The sequence below is a fragment of the Onychomys torridus genome, chromosome 17 (assembly GCF_903995425.1).
Source record: "Onychomys torridus chromosome 17, mOncTor1.1, whole genome shotgun sequence".
Lineage (NCBI taxonomy): Eukaryota > Metazoa > Chordata > Mammalia > Rodentia > Cricetidae > Onychomys > Onychomys torridus.
This window is the reverse complement of record NC_050459.1, coordinates 17,784,243-17,800,516: the sequence shown is the minus strand read 5'-3', so window position 1 is coordinate 17,800,516 and position 16,274 is coordinate 17,784,243. Positions and strand designations below refer to the sequence as shown.

Here is a 16,274-nt window from a genome sequence, read left to right as displayed (position 1 = left end):
GTTTCCTGCTGGGAGAGGGCCCATGAGGACTCTGTACAGTTTTCTGGGCTGGCCGTAGAGACCAAGGCTGCAAATGGCTGTGTGGAAGGAACAGGTCTGCTATTTCCAGTCAGGTGCTTCCTCCTCGGACCAGGGTAGGCTGAGGAATTGCTGGTTAAGGAATGGAAGCTGCCTGTGTCCTGCCCCCATGGAGTAGTTTTTATAAGAAACTCTCCCCAATAGATTACAAGTGTATCTAGGGGCTGACCTGCTCTTCTCTCCAGGCATGTGGACCCTTGTACCTAGGTGGGAGGCGTGGTTAAATGCAGTATGGCCTTGGTTCATCGCAGAGTGAGGAACTATGGGAAGGGTTCAGATGGAAGGCTAGAATCTCTGTGCGGCATCGGGCAAAGGAGCGTCAGCGTGAGGAGTCCTGGCCAGTAGGTGGCGTCACAGGGTAGTGCAGAGCAGTGACAGTTGTGGGACATCTTTGCCTCATCGAATAGCAGCTCATGGCATGTCATAAAGAGGAGCTGGGATCTGGGTATGCGCCCTTCAAAGTCCATGTGTTAACAGCTTTATTTCCATTGGGAGGTGGCAAAAACTTTTAAAGAGTGGGGTCGACATTGGGGTACACGCTTGAAGGATGATTCATTCTCTCTCTCTCTCTCTCTCTCTCTCTCTCTCTCTCTCTCTCTCTCTCGGCTTCTTGGCTCTCATGAGGGAGCAGCTTTGCTCAGCATGTGTTCTCTACACCTGCCTCACCTCAGACTCAAAGCCACGGAGCCAAGTGAGCTGGCTGGTTTTATGTCAGCTTGACACAAGCTGGAGTCATTGGAGAAGGGGGAGCCACAGTTGAGAAAACGCCTCCATGAAATCCTACTGTAGGCAAGCCTGTGGGGCATTTTCTTAATTAGTGATTGATAGGGCAGAGGACCCATTATGGGGCCACCCTTGGGCACCTGGTGGCCCGGGTTCTATAAGAAAGCAGGCTGAGCAAGCCATGAGGAGCAAACCAGTAAGCAGCACCCCTCCGTGGCCTCTGCTTAAGCTCCTGCCTCTGGGTCCCTGCCCTGCTTGAGTTCCTTCCTTGGCTTCCCTCAGTGGACTGTGATTCAGGATATGGAAGCCAAATTAACCATTTCTTCCCCTAGTTGCTTTGGTCATGGTGTTTCGTCATAGCAATGGTCACCCTATCTAAGACAGCGAGTGACCGTGGGCCCAGACCTCCAAAACGGTGAGCCAAGGTAAGCATCCCTCTTCACAGGTTGACTGTGTCACTGTGAATTGCAAAAACATACTAACAGGAAGGTGCAGGGGTAGGGCTATTGCCTCCCACATGCTTCCAGATGTGCCGCTGCCACTGTTGGGGTCCCTGCAGCATCTTCTGCTCCCTCCCAGCTGCAGCACAGGCTGCCCCACACATGCCGATCTCACCCCCCAACCAGACAATGCAGTGCAAGGGCAGCAATGCCCATGGTGCTCGTTTCCAGAAGGCAGCCTCAAAAATGTAGCAGATTCTGAGAAAACAATGTCTCAAGGAAGAGAGAAAGAGGGGTTCAGTATGGTTCAATGCTCTTCTACAGGGCCTGAATTTGATTCCCAGCTCCTACCTGGCGATCCAACTGCCATCTGTAACTCCAGTTCCAGGGGTCCGACCCCTTCTTCTGGCCTCCTCGGGTGCCAGGAACACGTGTGGCACACAGACTTCTATGCAGGCAAAACACCCATACACATAAACTAAAAAAATCTTTTTAAATAAAGGAAAACTTCGGAGCCGAAGAGCCAGTGGGGGTTTTCCTAAGTTGGACCCTCTCTTCAAGTCACAATGGAGGGTCAGTGTCTCCACCCTCCCTCAAGAAGAATAGCGGACTCTTTCGTCGCTTTTCGCCTGCGCTTTGGGCATTTGTCACGCGGGTACAGCTACAGAATTCAATTCAGGGCATCTGTAAACAAGGGTGTAGAGACAAATGAACAGTGGGGGTTTGGGGCACTGGCTAGCCGGCACATGTCAGTGTGTTGTTCCCCACCTCCAAAGGGTCCTAGGGTCCTTGGGCATCTGGTGAGTTCAGCTGAACATCTCTGGCTGGGTGTCCCTGCTCTATCCAGAGAGTCTGTAGTTTATCAGGAAGGCACGAAACCAAGCAAAATGACGGGCGCTGTACAAGTGCCCTGAAGCACATTGACCGGTGGTCTCTGACCTGGTTCTGTCTTGTCCTTTGCAGCTTTGGAGTTTATAGTCTCTTTACAGTCGAGGGACGGACTCAGTCCTGTCAGCTCTGGCTTCACACTTAAGAGGGACCCTGGAGCCCTCTACTGAACTGCAGGCTCTTTAATTGGCATTAAAACCCCCCGGTGTATGTACAACCCTGTTGGCGGAGGTGTGGTTGAGCCAGCCCCGCAGTTGTGAGCATGGGAGAGCTGTCTCCACTACCGTTATGCAGCACTGTGGGTGGGGGAGAGATGCCCCCCTTACCCTTTGCCCCTTACCACCTGTGACAAGAGCAAGCTCGCCTTCCGCATCACCAGCTGTAGCACTCAAGGAAGTGGGCCCTGCTCTTCACCTAAGTAGTAGCACAGTGGAGCTGACCCTGTTGACGGAGGTGTGTGTAAGCCAGCCCCAATGTTGTGAGCAAGGGAGAACTGTCCCTGTTACTCATCTATCATATGGCAGCATGGTGGGGGAGAGATGTGGCTTCCTCCCCAAACTCCCATCAATGCCTGAGGCAGGTGGAAGAGCTGGCCCTGCCCCTCATCAGCTGCGGCACTCCGGAGAGTGGCCTCTACACCTCGCATGGGCAACACAGTAGAGCTGGCCCTGAAGGTGTAGGTGTGGGAGAGCCGCCCCAAGGATGTGAAAGCGGGAGAATGGGCCCCGCCCCTTGCTGGTCGCTACAAGGGGTGAACTAGCCAGGGCAATGCAGGAGAGCTCACCCTGGTGGTGAAGACAGGAGAGAGCGGGACCCATCCTGCAGCTACCTAGGCCCAGAGACAGGGTTTGATGTTGATTCACCCCAACATCCACCCCATCTGTGATCTGCTGGAGTACAGGGTGGGCCGGGGTGGGGTGGGGGGCCGGGAGGGGGAGGGCACTCCTACGGACCCAGGGCTGCAACAGGATGTCCAGGAAGAGTCCCATGGAGAGCCCAGCATCGATGGTGCAGCAGAGACCAGGGGCCTGAACCAGACCCATGATTCTTTGCGATGAATGCCTGCATGTAGAAATCTGTGGATAAGGTGTTTACTGCGTGACTCCATTCTTCCTTTTTCTTTCCTTTTTTTTTTTTTTTCTCTTACATTTTGCTTTATTTTGAGGGAGATGAGTGGGATCAGGAAGCATGATGTAAAAGACACAAAGAATAAATAAAAAGAAAGTTATAAAAACAAAACAAGAACCTGAGGTGTAGCCCACTGCAGTCACACATGCCTGAAATCACAACACTGAGGATGAGCAGACAAAGGAATTGGCAGAAGATCCACATTAACATGTCTACAGAGTGAGTCCCAGGCCAGTCAGGGCTACATAGTGAGACCCTGTCTCAAAAACAAAACCAACAGACAAGCCCGATGATGCTCGGGCCACCTGAGAATTACACACAACAGGGCACGGTGACATACTCCCTATCAAAATCCTAATATCCCTTTCACCTGGGTTAAAAAAAAAATCCTGAATTTTACATGGGACCATTTTTTTTTTTTAAGTCAAATAGCCAAGAAAGCATAGCAAAATGAACCAAGTCTGGGGCCTCGGACATTCCCTGACTTCAAATGGTACTACCCAACTGTAGTAACTAAAACCGTGTTATAGAGACGTGAACACAGACACATCAAGTAATAGAACTGAATACAGGCCCAAATGTACCAGGAGCATGTGACGGGAAAAGGACAGCCTTCCTCCTCAGTGCTGAGAAAACACCAGGAATATATCATGGTTATAACCTCCAGGGTTAGCCATTGTCTTAATCTTGTGACCCAAAGGAGATTTTTTTCCCCCCAGAGCTGAAGCAAGTTCTACAGAAGCTGAAATTTGCAGGTTTCTAGTTAAGACAGTTTTGCCGTTAGCAAACAGGACTTGCTGCCTAAGCTGATATTGGCAGTGGTCCCTTCTCAAGGGAGAAGAGAAAACATTTCACTTTGGAAGGCAGCGGGATCATAGAGTGGGAGCCGGTAGATCAGCATTAGCTCTCCTGTCTCGGGTCCGAGACAGTTTCTCACTCTGTTTTCTTATTCTTGTGTACACAAATATTTTCCTAGTAAGCTTGTCAATCATAATTAACATCAAAGCTTGCTGTTTTCCTTTTCTTCCTCACTATGGGAAAGTACGTTCAAGCTTTACATTCAAAAGGGGTTAATATCTGGACTACGTAAGGAACTCAACTCTATAGCTAGACAATGAATAACTCGGTTAAAACTTAAGGGACTTGGACAGGTGTTTCTCAAAAGAAGGTAAGTGGCTAACAATATCTAAAAACTACTTAACAGGGCTAGCCATTAGGAAATGCAAATTAAGACCAACCTTCCCCTTCAGTACTGCATTGGGCCTAGAGCCTTGTGCATGCTAGACAAGCATTGAGCCTCATTCCCAGCCATGGAGAATGAATTAAAACCGTGACTAGCCATCATCCTCAAACTGCTTGTGTGTAGGTGACTAAACGGGAGTCTTGTACACACAAACACACACAGCACACACACACAAGCTTATATATACATACACACATAAGCATACACACACACAGCACACACACACACACACACACACACACACACACACACACACACACACGGCAGAATGCTAAGCATGTCCTCCATCATTGAGCTGTATCCCAGCCCTGATTTTCATCCAGCTGTTTTTTTTCTTTTTCTTTTCTTTCTTCCTTTCTTCCTTTCTTTCTTTCTTTCTTTCTTTCTTTCTTTCTTTCTTTCTTTCTTACTTTCTTTCTTTCTTTCTTTTTGCCAGAGCTGAGGACCGAACCCAGGGCCTTGCACTCTACTTACTCCTTGAGCTAAATCCCCAATCCCTTGTTTTCTTTTAGACAAATGTTCACCCTATAGCTTAGGCTGTTCCTTTTTTAAAAAAAATTCAGACAAAATTTTATTACACAAATAAATTTATATTGTCACGTAATTGGTTTCTTCTCTACTTTGTACACAGTTGTTCTTGCTCTCTACAGAAAACGCTGCTTCTGAATTTCTCATCTGGTGAAGGCAAGCGCTGACAGTGGAAATGTAGACTGCCCTCCAACTCATACTGTCCTGCCTCGGCCTCTCAAGTGCTGGGATTACAGGTGTTTGCTACCAGGTCATTCTGAACTTTTATTCCATTTTTGTTATTTAAAGTTTCATTTTTTCTTCTTATTTTTTATCATTGTGGTTTTTATCGTCGTTAAAAGTGGATGCTCCAGAGTCAGCCTGGGTTGAGCAGGATAACGCCGGGCAAGCTGCCTGACTTCTCCAGTTCCTCACCACCAATAAGTTATAAAAGGAGTCTAATGGAACACCTATCCCTAAGGATTTTTTAAAAATGTATTTATTTTTATTTTATTTACATTGATGTTTTGACATGGGTGCCCAGTCTCCTGGAACTGGAGTTACAGACAGTTGTGAGCTTCCATGTGGGTGATTGGGAATTGAACCTGGGTCTTCTGGAAGAGCAGTCAGTGCTCTTAACCTCTGAGCCATCTTTCTAGCCCCACCCCCACCCCCGCCCCCGCGTAACGATTTTTGAACCTGAAGTGAGATAAGGGAAACACCTAGAACCTCCCAGGAGACATCACAGATATCTAACAAATACCCCAGCAGTGCAGCGGCTGCCACAGCTGCAGAGTTGGATGTTATGCCAGAACCAGTGAGACAGGAGCATGCCATTCAGACATCAGGATGAACTTGTGTGCCCAGAGTGTGCCAGCCCATGTCTCTGCTTCTTCATCTGGAGGACAGCAATGCCAGCCACTTGCAGCAGCTGGAAGGTGACTGGCTTGTGGGAGCCCATAGTGACTCAGTTTCCCACACTGCCTGAAAGGAACAGAGCCCTTGCTACAGTCCTTTGCAGGTAGTGCTGGGGTCTTTTTTGCACACTAGACCATGGCATTTCGGGGGACAAGCAAGAACCCCTGTTGCATCCTGCTGGTACTGAGTGAAGCCTAGAGCAGCATGCACAGCCACAGAAGTCTGAGGGGACCAGGCAGGTGAGGTGACACTGGATTCCCAATGGTGAGTGGGAAAATGGTAAGGGGCAGGAGTCTCTTCCTGAAGCATGCTCACTGCATCCAAGAATACATACCTGCAAGCTGCAGTTGATGCTGTAGTCCAGAGTTCCAAAGAGCTTTTGGTGATGTGAACCTGGCCCCCAGCAGGCTTCCATGACCCCTAGGCAGCAGTCAACCCATGGAGGGGGGTTGAACACGTAAAGGAGCCGGTAGCTATGACTGTCCATGTGTCCTGGCCTTGACCACTAGTGTGAACTGGAAGAGGAAGATGTATAGTACTAATGCCTTCTGGGCTCGGAGCAGAGTTCACTGGATCCCATCATCTCACAGGATGGGACTTCTGGTCTCATTCTATAGTCAGGGGACCAACCTTATAGAAAAATGAATTGACTTGGTCACAATGCTCCGGCTACCATCTGCCAAAGTGGGGAGCCATACTCAGGCTTGTGTCCTTCATACCCCAGTGCCTGAGCCTGGATGATTCTCGGAGTTGGAGACTAGAAATCTAGAGATTAAGGTACCACCACGTTCAGTGACTCATTTCTGCTTCTGAGATGGTAACTCGAGCTCGGTCCTCACTTCGAAGAAGAGGCAGAAGAAGGGTCACCAATCTCATGCCTGAGGGTGGAGTGCTCTGGGCAGATCACCCCACAAAGGCTTCATTTCTTAGTCCTGTCACCCAGGGAGTCAAGTTTCAACCCAGCAATGTTGTAAGAGACACAGCCCGGGAAGCAAGACTGTTTCCAAAGTGTCTCTCAATGGTTGAGAACGGCTATTTCTTGTTGGTATCTGTCAGGTACACTCATTATTTTATTTCTTTCCTTTCCTGGTTTTATTTTTATTTATTTATTTTCTTTATCCCAAGATTGGGTCTCGCTATCTTCCTGAAGTGGAAGCCAGTATTTGCTCCTCTTCCCCCCGCCCCCAACCACCAGGGATGTTTTAATTGTATTTTTTCTTTATAATTATCTTTGTTTGTTTGTTTATTTATTTATTTATTTATTGGTTTTTCGAGACAGGGTTTCTCTGTAGACAGGCTGTCCTGGCACTCACTCTGTAGACCAGACTGGCCTCGAACTCAGAGATCCACCTGCCTCTGCCTCCCAAGTGCTGGGATTACAGGCGTGTGTTTTCCTTTTTTTAATTAAGATTTTTTTTTTTAAATTCATGTTTGCCCCTCTTTTTAATTGAGTCCTGGCAAGCCTGGAATTGTTATGTAAACCAGGCTGGCTTGATCTCACCTGCCTCCTCCTATTGAGTGATGGGACTAAAGACCTGCCCTGCCTTGCCAGGCTCATGATTCCAATCTTACTCAACCCTACAAAGTATGCATAATTATTATTCTGCTTACAGATGAGTAAACTGAATCCCAGAGGTTGAACAGTCCACCCAAGGATGCAGAGAATGGCAGAACTCAGTCCACTGGCCTCTCTGTCCTGTGCTGAAGTTCCAAGATCAAACCTGAGGATGGCCTAAGCATGGGGCCGGGTTCCGGAAGTAGGAGCTCACTAGTTGCCCCTCTTTTTGACCGTTGCCTCAGCTGTCAGGGGCTACAGGTGGTAGGTGTGATGAGCACCCATCACCTAAAGGGCTGAACCTACCTCTACCCACTGTTCCCAGGAATCAGAGTCAACCTGCCTGCCAGCACACACTGTGGGATACTTATCAATTATGAAGCACGGGACTGTGGTTCTCAACCTTCCTGATGCTGTGACCCTTTAATACAACTCGTCATGTGGTGGTGACCCCCAACCATGACATTATTTTTATTGCTACTTCATAACTTTGCTACTGTTATGAATTGTAATGTAAATATCTGTGTTGTCCAATGGTCTTAAGTGACCCCCATGAAAGAGTCATTTGACCCCCCCCCCAAAGGGTAGTGACCTACAGGTTGAGAACACTATCATGGGACCCCCATCTCCTGAAATCTAGACAGGACCTGCACTTAGCCTCATGGGTCCAAACTCCACTCAGGTCCCACTATGCTGTCTTTTTGTGGCATTAATAACTCTCTTAATATGTCATTTAGTTAACACAGCAGGCTACTTCAGTGTTCTTGAACCTCTAATCTGAAACCCTTCACTGGGTGCATGACCCAGGCCCTTCTAATATGAATGACACATTTGAGAACTGTGCCCCAAAACCCACGCTCGCCTATCAGTGCCTGAGGTGCCTGTTAGGGAAGGTGCTGGGCTGTGCTGAGCACAGGCCTATTCCCTTCCCTTTACTCTGAAGCATCTGTGATGCCAAAGGAAAGGAGATACACAGAATATGAGTCTCCAAAATGTTTTGGGGTTTGTTTGCTTAAACCCAGAACCCGTTAGAAGTTCCTTTTGTGACTGAATGTAACAATTTAGCCTATGGCCGATGGTTTCAGCTTCTTCCTTCCTTCCTCCCTCCCTCCCTCCCTCCCTCCCTCCCTTCCTTCCTTCCTTCCTTGTTTTATTTTGTGAGTTTTTCCAGACAGGGTTTCTCTGTGTAGCTTTGCGCCTTTCCTGGAACTCGCTTTGGAGACCAGAATGGCTTCAAACTCACACAGATCTGCCTGCCTCCACCTCCCAAGTGCTGGGATTAAAGGCGTGCACCACCACCGCCTGGCTCTTTCTTTCTTTTTAATTTAATTTTTAATTTTATTTCATGTGCATTGGTGTGAGGGTGTCAGAGCCCCTGGAACTGGAGTTACAGACAGTTGTGAGTTGCTATGTGAGTGCTGGGAATTGAACTTGGGTCCTCTGGAAGAACAGCCAGTGCTCTTAACCTCTGAGTCAGCTCTCCAGATTTATTTTTAATTGTGTGAGCATGCATGCAGTACCTGATGAGGCCAGAAGAGGGCGTCGGATCACCTAGAGCTGGCGTTACCAGGGCAGTTGTGAGCTGCCTGTAAGCTGGGAACCCAACACCGGTCCTCAGGAAGAGCAGCAGATGATTTTAATAGCTGAGCCATTACTCCAGCCCAATGGCAGTGAGAGAACACTGCCTTTACTCCCTTCATAGAAGCGCAGGAGCCACGGGGAGGTTTCTGTGATTTTTCAGCTTTATTCTAGTTTTGTTTTAAAAGCCAGTGAGGATGGGTACACCTTGATTCCTTTGGGCTGCGCTCCTCTATGGTCAGCCCACCCTCTCCCTGCCAGGAGCACAATAATACTCAGAGCAGAAGACAGGGCCAGTAGAGGGCCAGGCCACAGGATGGGCCAGGGAAGGAGATGCAGTAGGTACCTAACAGTCCTCAGCCCCCTGTCCTGCCTGGGCCCCTTTGGAGGAATGTGGCTTTCCGAGCCCCTTTTCTCCTTCCTGCTAAGGTGCCCCCAAGCTCTGATGCCCTTGGGTACCCAGGAATGCCTTGATGGGTGTCTCCCAGGGACAATGAAACCTTAGGGTTTTCTCATCTGCTTCTTTCCCCCCACTTCCCTTTTCCGGTCAATGCCTTCCTTGTTACAGAGGGATCTACATTCAGAGTAAAGTGCACTGGGAAGCCGCCAGGGTTCGGAAACTCAGCTTTACGAGAGTCTCTGTTTTCAGAACCCACTCCCCTCACGGAGGTGGGTTCCCTCCTGCCCCCACCCCACAAGTGGGAGCATTCGGAAGCACACCTGGCCCTCGGGCTCCATCTTGGGCTCTGCAGTCACAGCCGCTGACTGGGCGCAGTACCTGTTGACTCCCTAAGCGCCTGTTCCCTAGGGGGAAAGCAGCGCATCTGGAGAGCCCCACGGCCAGGTTCCCTGCAGCAAAAAGCCTGCTCACTTTCTCGCAGGACTGACCAGGCAAGGGGCCCAGAGGGGAGACATGGCAGAAAGATGTGCCATCTCCTCCCTTGATGCGCTCTCCATCATCCCTCTCCTCCTTCCCTTCCTTCCCTCTCGCTTCCTCCTCTTCCTCCTCCTCCTCCTCCTTTCTCTTTCCTTCCTCTTTTCCTCCCGCTCCCCCTGCGCTCCTCTTCTCTGCCCCCAGCCCTCAGCTAGCTGCGCGGTAAGGGGAGGGGAAGGCCGGCCTGCGCGGCGGGCCCGGGGCTCAGACGCTGTGCGCGCCCAGGCTGAGCACCGAGAAGGCGGCCCGGTGCTTGCGCAGCAGCAGGCGGATCTTCTCGTCGTCCGAGTCCGGGTCCAGCGGCTTGTTGTACTCATCGTCCTCGTTCTCCGAGGCCGCGCGGTCCCCGCCCGCACCGCCCGGGGCCCGGGGCGTGGAGGACGAGGGCTCCAAGGCGCTCTTCTTCCTCCACTTGGTACGACGGTTCTGGAACCACACCTGCAAAGAGCGAGCCGGGTGCGGGAGAGGGCTCCACTGGGACGTCCCCTCGCTGCCCCCGAGTCATGCACGGTGGGGGGGGGGAGGCGTGCACCTCTGCACCGTGCAGCAGCCTGACATTTGCATTACTCGGATGGGGGCAGTAAATAAAATAAAATAATAAAAGAAAAATAAGCGTGCCGCAGCCCTTTCCTCTGGGGGCAACCCTCCCTGAACTGCAGCTTCCTCCTTGCGCTGTCTGGGCATCTGAGCCGAAGCCCCTGAAATACCATTGACTACAGTTCCTCTCTGGGACTCAGGGCAGTGTGATGATAGAGCCTGGGGGCCTAGCATGCCCTGGTCCTCCATTCCACCTCCGGCAAGCAAAACGAAACGAAATGAATGAATCAAGTTGCCCCTCTTTTGGCTTTATAGATCCCCAGGAAGCTTCTGAATAATTGCCCCCTCCCCCCGCCCCGAAAAACAACAGGACCAGTAAGTATGTTACGTGAGATGGTTGGAGACTGTGGAGCCCTAAAGAGGCAACCAAATGTGAGGCAGGAGCCTGTGTCAGCCCCTTTGGCCTCCACTCCACAGCCTTCTGTCGTGGCTGTGACAATCTGCTGAGGTAGGTCCCACTTTGCCTCCTCAGAACACCCCTAATCTGTCCACACTTCGTCACGCCCTGGCAGCCCTCGCGGCTGCCGCCTTCTGTGTCCCCATCCCAAGTGTGCACCGACTAGGGGAGCACTTGTCCCCGGAGTCTGAGGAGGTGGGCAGCAGGGAGGCTGTGGCTGGCTTGTGAGGTATGTGGAAGCCTGCGGCTGATCTCTGCCACCCTCTTCTGCATTGGGTGGAAACAGAGGGTGTATTATCTTCCTTTTAAAAATTGGGGAACAGGCCAGCTGGTCAGTATCCCACAGAACTTAGTTCAAGTCTAGCTCTGCACGTGACAGCTGGAAGACCATAGGCACCAGGCTTGATTAACTGTCCCTGTCCCTTTATTTGTAAAACGGCCCATAACCGTGACTTCAAGACAGGGTGAGGTTTAATGGAGGTACTGCTTACAGGCTCCCAGATGGCTGGGTAGATAGCTGTCATTTGGGGGGGGGGGCTATTAGTAATTACTATAATCTCTACAGTAAGATGGGGAGACAAGCCTTCCTCTCACCTGGTAGCCTCCTGCCCTGGCAGACGCCCGGCTGCCAGGCAGATACCTTCTGCACAGACTCACCTTGACCTGTGACTCCGTCATGCCCAGGGAGTACGCTAGCCGCGCCCTTTCGGGGCCAGCCAAGTACTTGGTCTGCTCAAAGGTTTTCTCCAGAGCAAAGATCTGGTGGCCCGTGAAGGTAGGGCGAGTGTGCTTTTTCTTGTGGATGGTGTCGCTCAGGGGGTCAGGAGCTGGCAGGAGAAAGGAGAAGAAGGTTAGCAGGGTGAGTCTAGACCTGATGGCTGCCTGTCCTGTGTCTTCCACAGGGATGTGTTCTACCCAGAAGCCCCTGAGTCACAGGAACGTGGTGACACCTGCCAGCTGAGCAGCACTTCTGGCATCTGTATAAAAGTTACTGTGATCTCTACCACACCTGGGTGGGCAGGGCCCCGAGAGGGCAGCTGCTCCAGGTTATAGCTACTATAACAGCGAGGACTTCGAACTGGGCCTATGCCTTCCCTTCTAGTTTTCCCATAATTCACTGATGCTGCCTTTCCCAGGGGACACGTGGGAATTTCTTTTCTGAGCCAAGACACCAAGACAAGAATGCCCTGTCTTTCACCAAAACAGGCCTGGGTACCTTCCACCTGCAGTCAAACCTCCGGGGCCTATGAATTCTTTTCCACTTTCTTTCTCTGAGTCCCGGCCTCCCAGGTCTGTTGCAAAAGCATGAAGGAGAACACTTCAGACTCCATGATGCCATTCCTCCGTGTGTTGCATTGCCTGGCAGCCCACCCCGCCTTAAACCTCTTGGAATCTATTATACAGCCTGGTGTTGGGGTGCCAGAGTCATCTGGAGAGGCTGGAGACATCAAACTCAGGCACGACTGACTGACTGCTCACGATGGAGCTTGAGGCTCGAAGCAAGCAGAGTCAGTGTAGTCTAGCATCTTGTGTCCCATGTCCTCATTACAGGCAGGGGACTTCAGCAAAGAGGACAGACCTCCTAAGACAGCGGTTCCCAACCTTCCTAAGGCTGGGACCCTTTAATACAGTTCCTCATGTTGTTGTGGTGACCCCCAGCCATACAATTATTTCGTTGTTACTTCGTAATTTTGCCACTGTTATGAATCATATTGTAAATATCTGATATGCAGGATGTCCAATATGCCACCCACCCCTGTGAAAGGCCGGTCAAGCCTGAAGGGTTCACGACCACATGTTGATGAACCACTGTCCTGAACACTGACCATCTCCAATTCTCTCTCGTCTTGTGTTAAACTGGCCACTGGCTTTCCTGGCTTGTTTCTGATGTGTGCATGCATTCAAGACTGAGGAGTAGGGCGGGATGGAGGAGTGTAGGGTAGAGGTGTGGGTTTAGAAATAGTTTGGGCTTAGAGTACCCCAGACTAGATTGTACAATAGCTTCCAAGAGATGAGATCTGAGGGAGGTGGCTGTCAGTCAGGCACATGGGAAGGGGGCAAGGGTTGGGGATTTCCATCACTGGTTCCTTCTGCAGCAGGGGAGCTAGAGACTAAACAGAAGCAGAAGGGGCTTTGCCTCTGTCCTCGCCACGTTTATCCCACCCAGAGTTTGGGTGGCCCCACAATAAGGCCTAGAAGCCACTACCACCCTCTCCCAGTGTGTCTCACGAGCACATGCCCCTGGCACTTCCTGGATCCCTGACTGGCATAATATCCACCCCTTCCACTCCAGTTCTCAGAAACCCGAGTCTGAGGGATGGTTGGGGTAAGGGGGCCCCCCAGCAGTCAGGGCCAAGGTCAAACTTGGCTTGTCTCGGCCATTGCTGATGTGAACCCGGAGCAGGAAGGTGGGTAAATGGCTCTCAGCTTCTGGATGGGACCTCAGTGGGCCTTGGAACGATGCCATGCAAAATTGGACTCTTTAGGATATGATAGTGCAGGACGTTTTTCTTCACCAGGGCAGCATTTGCTTGCTTTGTGTGAAGGGGTCGTATGACTCTGGGCAGAAGCAAACAGGGTGGGCTGGGCTGTGTTGGTGGGGCCTGGAACACCCAAAGTCCCTTGAAGGGTAACTGACATGGCAATTGGTAAGGTGGGGTTCAGATACTTGTGCTAGCTGGTGGAAGTGGGGAAGGGTGGAAGAAGGTAGAATTCAGTTCCGCTGTGAGCCGAGGAAAGAGAGCAAGTGCCAGGGCTGTAATGGCAGCTGAGGTAAGGTAGAACACAGTGCAGCCCACCCTGTGAAAGACCCCTACCTCCTGCCTCCTCCCTGGTGCAGGCTGGGGTCCGGGGGAAGGCCCTGTCTGTACTCACCGTTGCTGCACGGCCGAGCGCCGCCTCGCCAGTCCTGGCCTGTGTCCGCCCAGCAGTTCCGGGTCCGGGTGGGGTACTCATTCCCAGCCTTGGAAAAACTCCCCACTTGGGGGCCATAGTAGACCCCCTGGGAGCCGAGTCCACCAAAGCCTGCCACGTGGGGGTAGCCAGAGAGGAGGCTGCTGTTTGGAGTGGCTACCGGCCTGCTCAGGATGTCAGTGATCCCGTGGGGAGTCCCAGCGGCCAGCTGGGGGCCGAGTCCCGGAGGACTAAGCTTGTAGAAGGAGTTCTGCACCGAGTACTGGCACATGGGAGCCTTCATTTCCGAGAACTGGGCCAGCTGTGTGTTGTTCAGGAGGAATGTCCCCTGCAGGTTGGACTCCATGGTCTCCAGGTCAGCGAGCAGGAGGGCGAGGAGCCCTTGAAAGCCAGAACGCTTCAGATGGTGGTCCAGAATCACAGGGCAGGTTTGGAGAATCAGAGTCCCCCCATTCCAGCCCAGCCTCTGACTGCCCTCTGGCTCGGCCCTTCCTCAGAGATGGGGTACGGAAGTCAGGTGTCCGGAGAAGGTGGGAGGCCTTCCGCTTTCCCCCTCCACCAGCTGGGTCTAAGGAGGAGTGCTCCCCATATTCAGAGCACCCGATTTCTCTGCCCCTGAGTCTGGGGGCCCTCCATCAGAAGTTTTAAGTTCAGAGAAGGGACATTTCCTTGATAAAGAAATGGCCCATTAGAATACAGACCCGAGACTGGCTGAGCTGTGAGCGCTGTACGGCCATTGGTTGGAGCCCACATGGGCCTCACATTGGCTTCTCCTAGACAAATTGCACTTTGAAAGATTGACTGTAAATCAGCCAGTCCGTGTGTGTGTGTGTGTGTGTGTGTGTGTGTGTGTGTGTGTGTGTGTGTGCATGTGTGAAAAGAATTAGCTCTAGACGCCCTGTGCATGGTCAGAGGCTCCACTTGCTTACCCAAGTCCAGTATCTAGGAAAAGGTGGGTGCCTGGAGGCAGGGACTGGAGGCTCCTGCCATGTCTTTATTTGCTCCCTTGAGGGAGAGGAGGACTGGCTCAGAGGTCACCGTCCCAAGCTGCCCCTGCATGATTCCCTTCCTCCTCCAGGACAGGGTAAGTGGGGGTGCCGAGGGGTCGGCTGAACAGGTTCTGCTCTGGGATAATGCGAGTCTATCAGACCTGAGGACCTGGGGTGGGAAACTTCTCACAGAATGGCTTGGGGAGTGGGCCACGCAGCAGCTCATAGAGTTGCAGGGGTGTGGGTGTGACGGGGCATTCCTGAGGCTGAAGAGGGCCTAATGTGCAAATGTTCCTGTCTCTGCCAGTCTGCCGTGGCCTCTTCGGTCTTCTGGCTGGTTGGTGCCCTGGGTGAAGAGGCCCCGTGTTCCTGAGGCAGGGTCCTAAGCAGGGCAGTTGGGCAGGTTTGGGACTTAACCTGGAGATAAGGGCACTGTGTGCTTTGTTTCTGATGAATTCTTTTGCAATCTGCTGGTTCTTATGGGGGCGATCTCTCATTTGACAACAGGGAAACTGAGGCACAGGGGAATGAGGGCTCACCTTCTAGGTTATTCTGTAGATTCAGCAATCTTTCCTGAAGTCACTCTCCCAAAGTGTGAAATGACAGGGACAAGGTGAGTGTCCAGATGAGCTCTTCTTGATCCAGCCACTTGGGCTTTGGGGAAGTCACTATTATTGTTTTTTTTTTTTGGGGGGGGGGTCCTGTGTTTTCACAGGTGAGAGGCAGCGGCCTGAGGTGGGGAAGGCCGGCTTGCCAAGTAGAATTTGACTGGGATGTCAGCACACTCTCTATGGTGCTGGTGATTTGGGTGAGGAAATAGAAAAGATTTTATAAAGGGGGAGGTGATCTTTCTACAAGTTTGGATTTTAAAAAAACATGAGAAAGAGTTCTTTCTTTTGTTTGTTTTAAAGAGACTGTGTGTGTGTGTGTGTGTGTGTGTGTGTGTGTGTGTGTGTCTGTGTGTGTGTGTGTGTCTGTGTGTGTGTCTGTGTGCGCGCCCATCTGTCCATCTGTACATCCGGGTCCACCTGAGGAGTCCAGAAAAGGATGTTGAATCCCCTGGGGCTGGAGTTAAAGACAGTTGTGAGCCTCTCATCTTGGGTGCTAGGAACCAAAGAGACAGGTTTCTTGACACCCATCTCTTCAGCCTGAGAAAAAGTGGGGTTATGGTTTTTTGTTTGTTTTTTAACCATTGTACAAAAAGAAGGACTTTATTTTGGGAAATTGACTTCTAATTTATGACAAGTTTTACTTCCAGAATGAAACCCACATATTCTAGTTTATCCTTGAAGCCTGGCACACTGAGCAAGTAATGTTCTTACTCTTCACACGAGAGTTCCTTCTTACCCGGTCAGGAATGGGGGCTCTGCCTATTGGAGTGATTTT

General features: G+C 51.2%; 1 protein-coding gene across 1 annotated transcript; it reads right to left on the bottom strand.

Moving 5' to 3' along the window:
• Window positions 1–10,179: 10,179 nt before the first annotated feature.
• Nkx6-3 (NK6 homeobox 3) lies at window positions 10,180–14,245 on the bottom strand. The gene is made up of 3 exons (XM_036209262.1): window positions 13,861–14,245; window positions 11,644–11,813; window positions 10,180–10,430 (listed from the first exon to the last, which is right to left on the bottom strand). Exons 1-3 carry the CDS (start codon window positions 14,243–14,245, stop codon window positions 10,197–10,199), a joined length of 789 nt encoding a protein of 262 aa, XP_036065155.1. The 3' UTR covers window positions 10,180–10,196.
• Window positions 14,246–16,274: the final 2,029 nt, after the last annotated feature.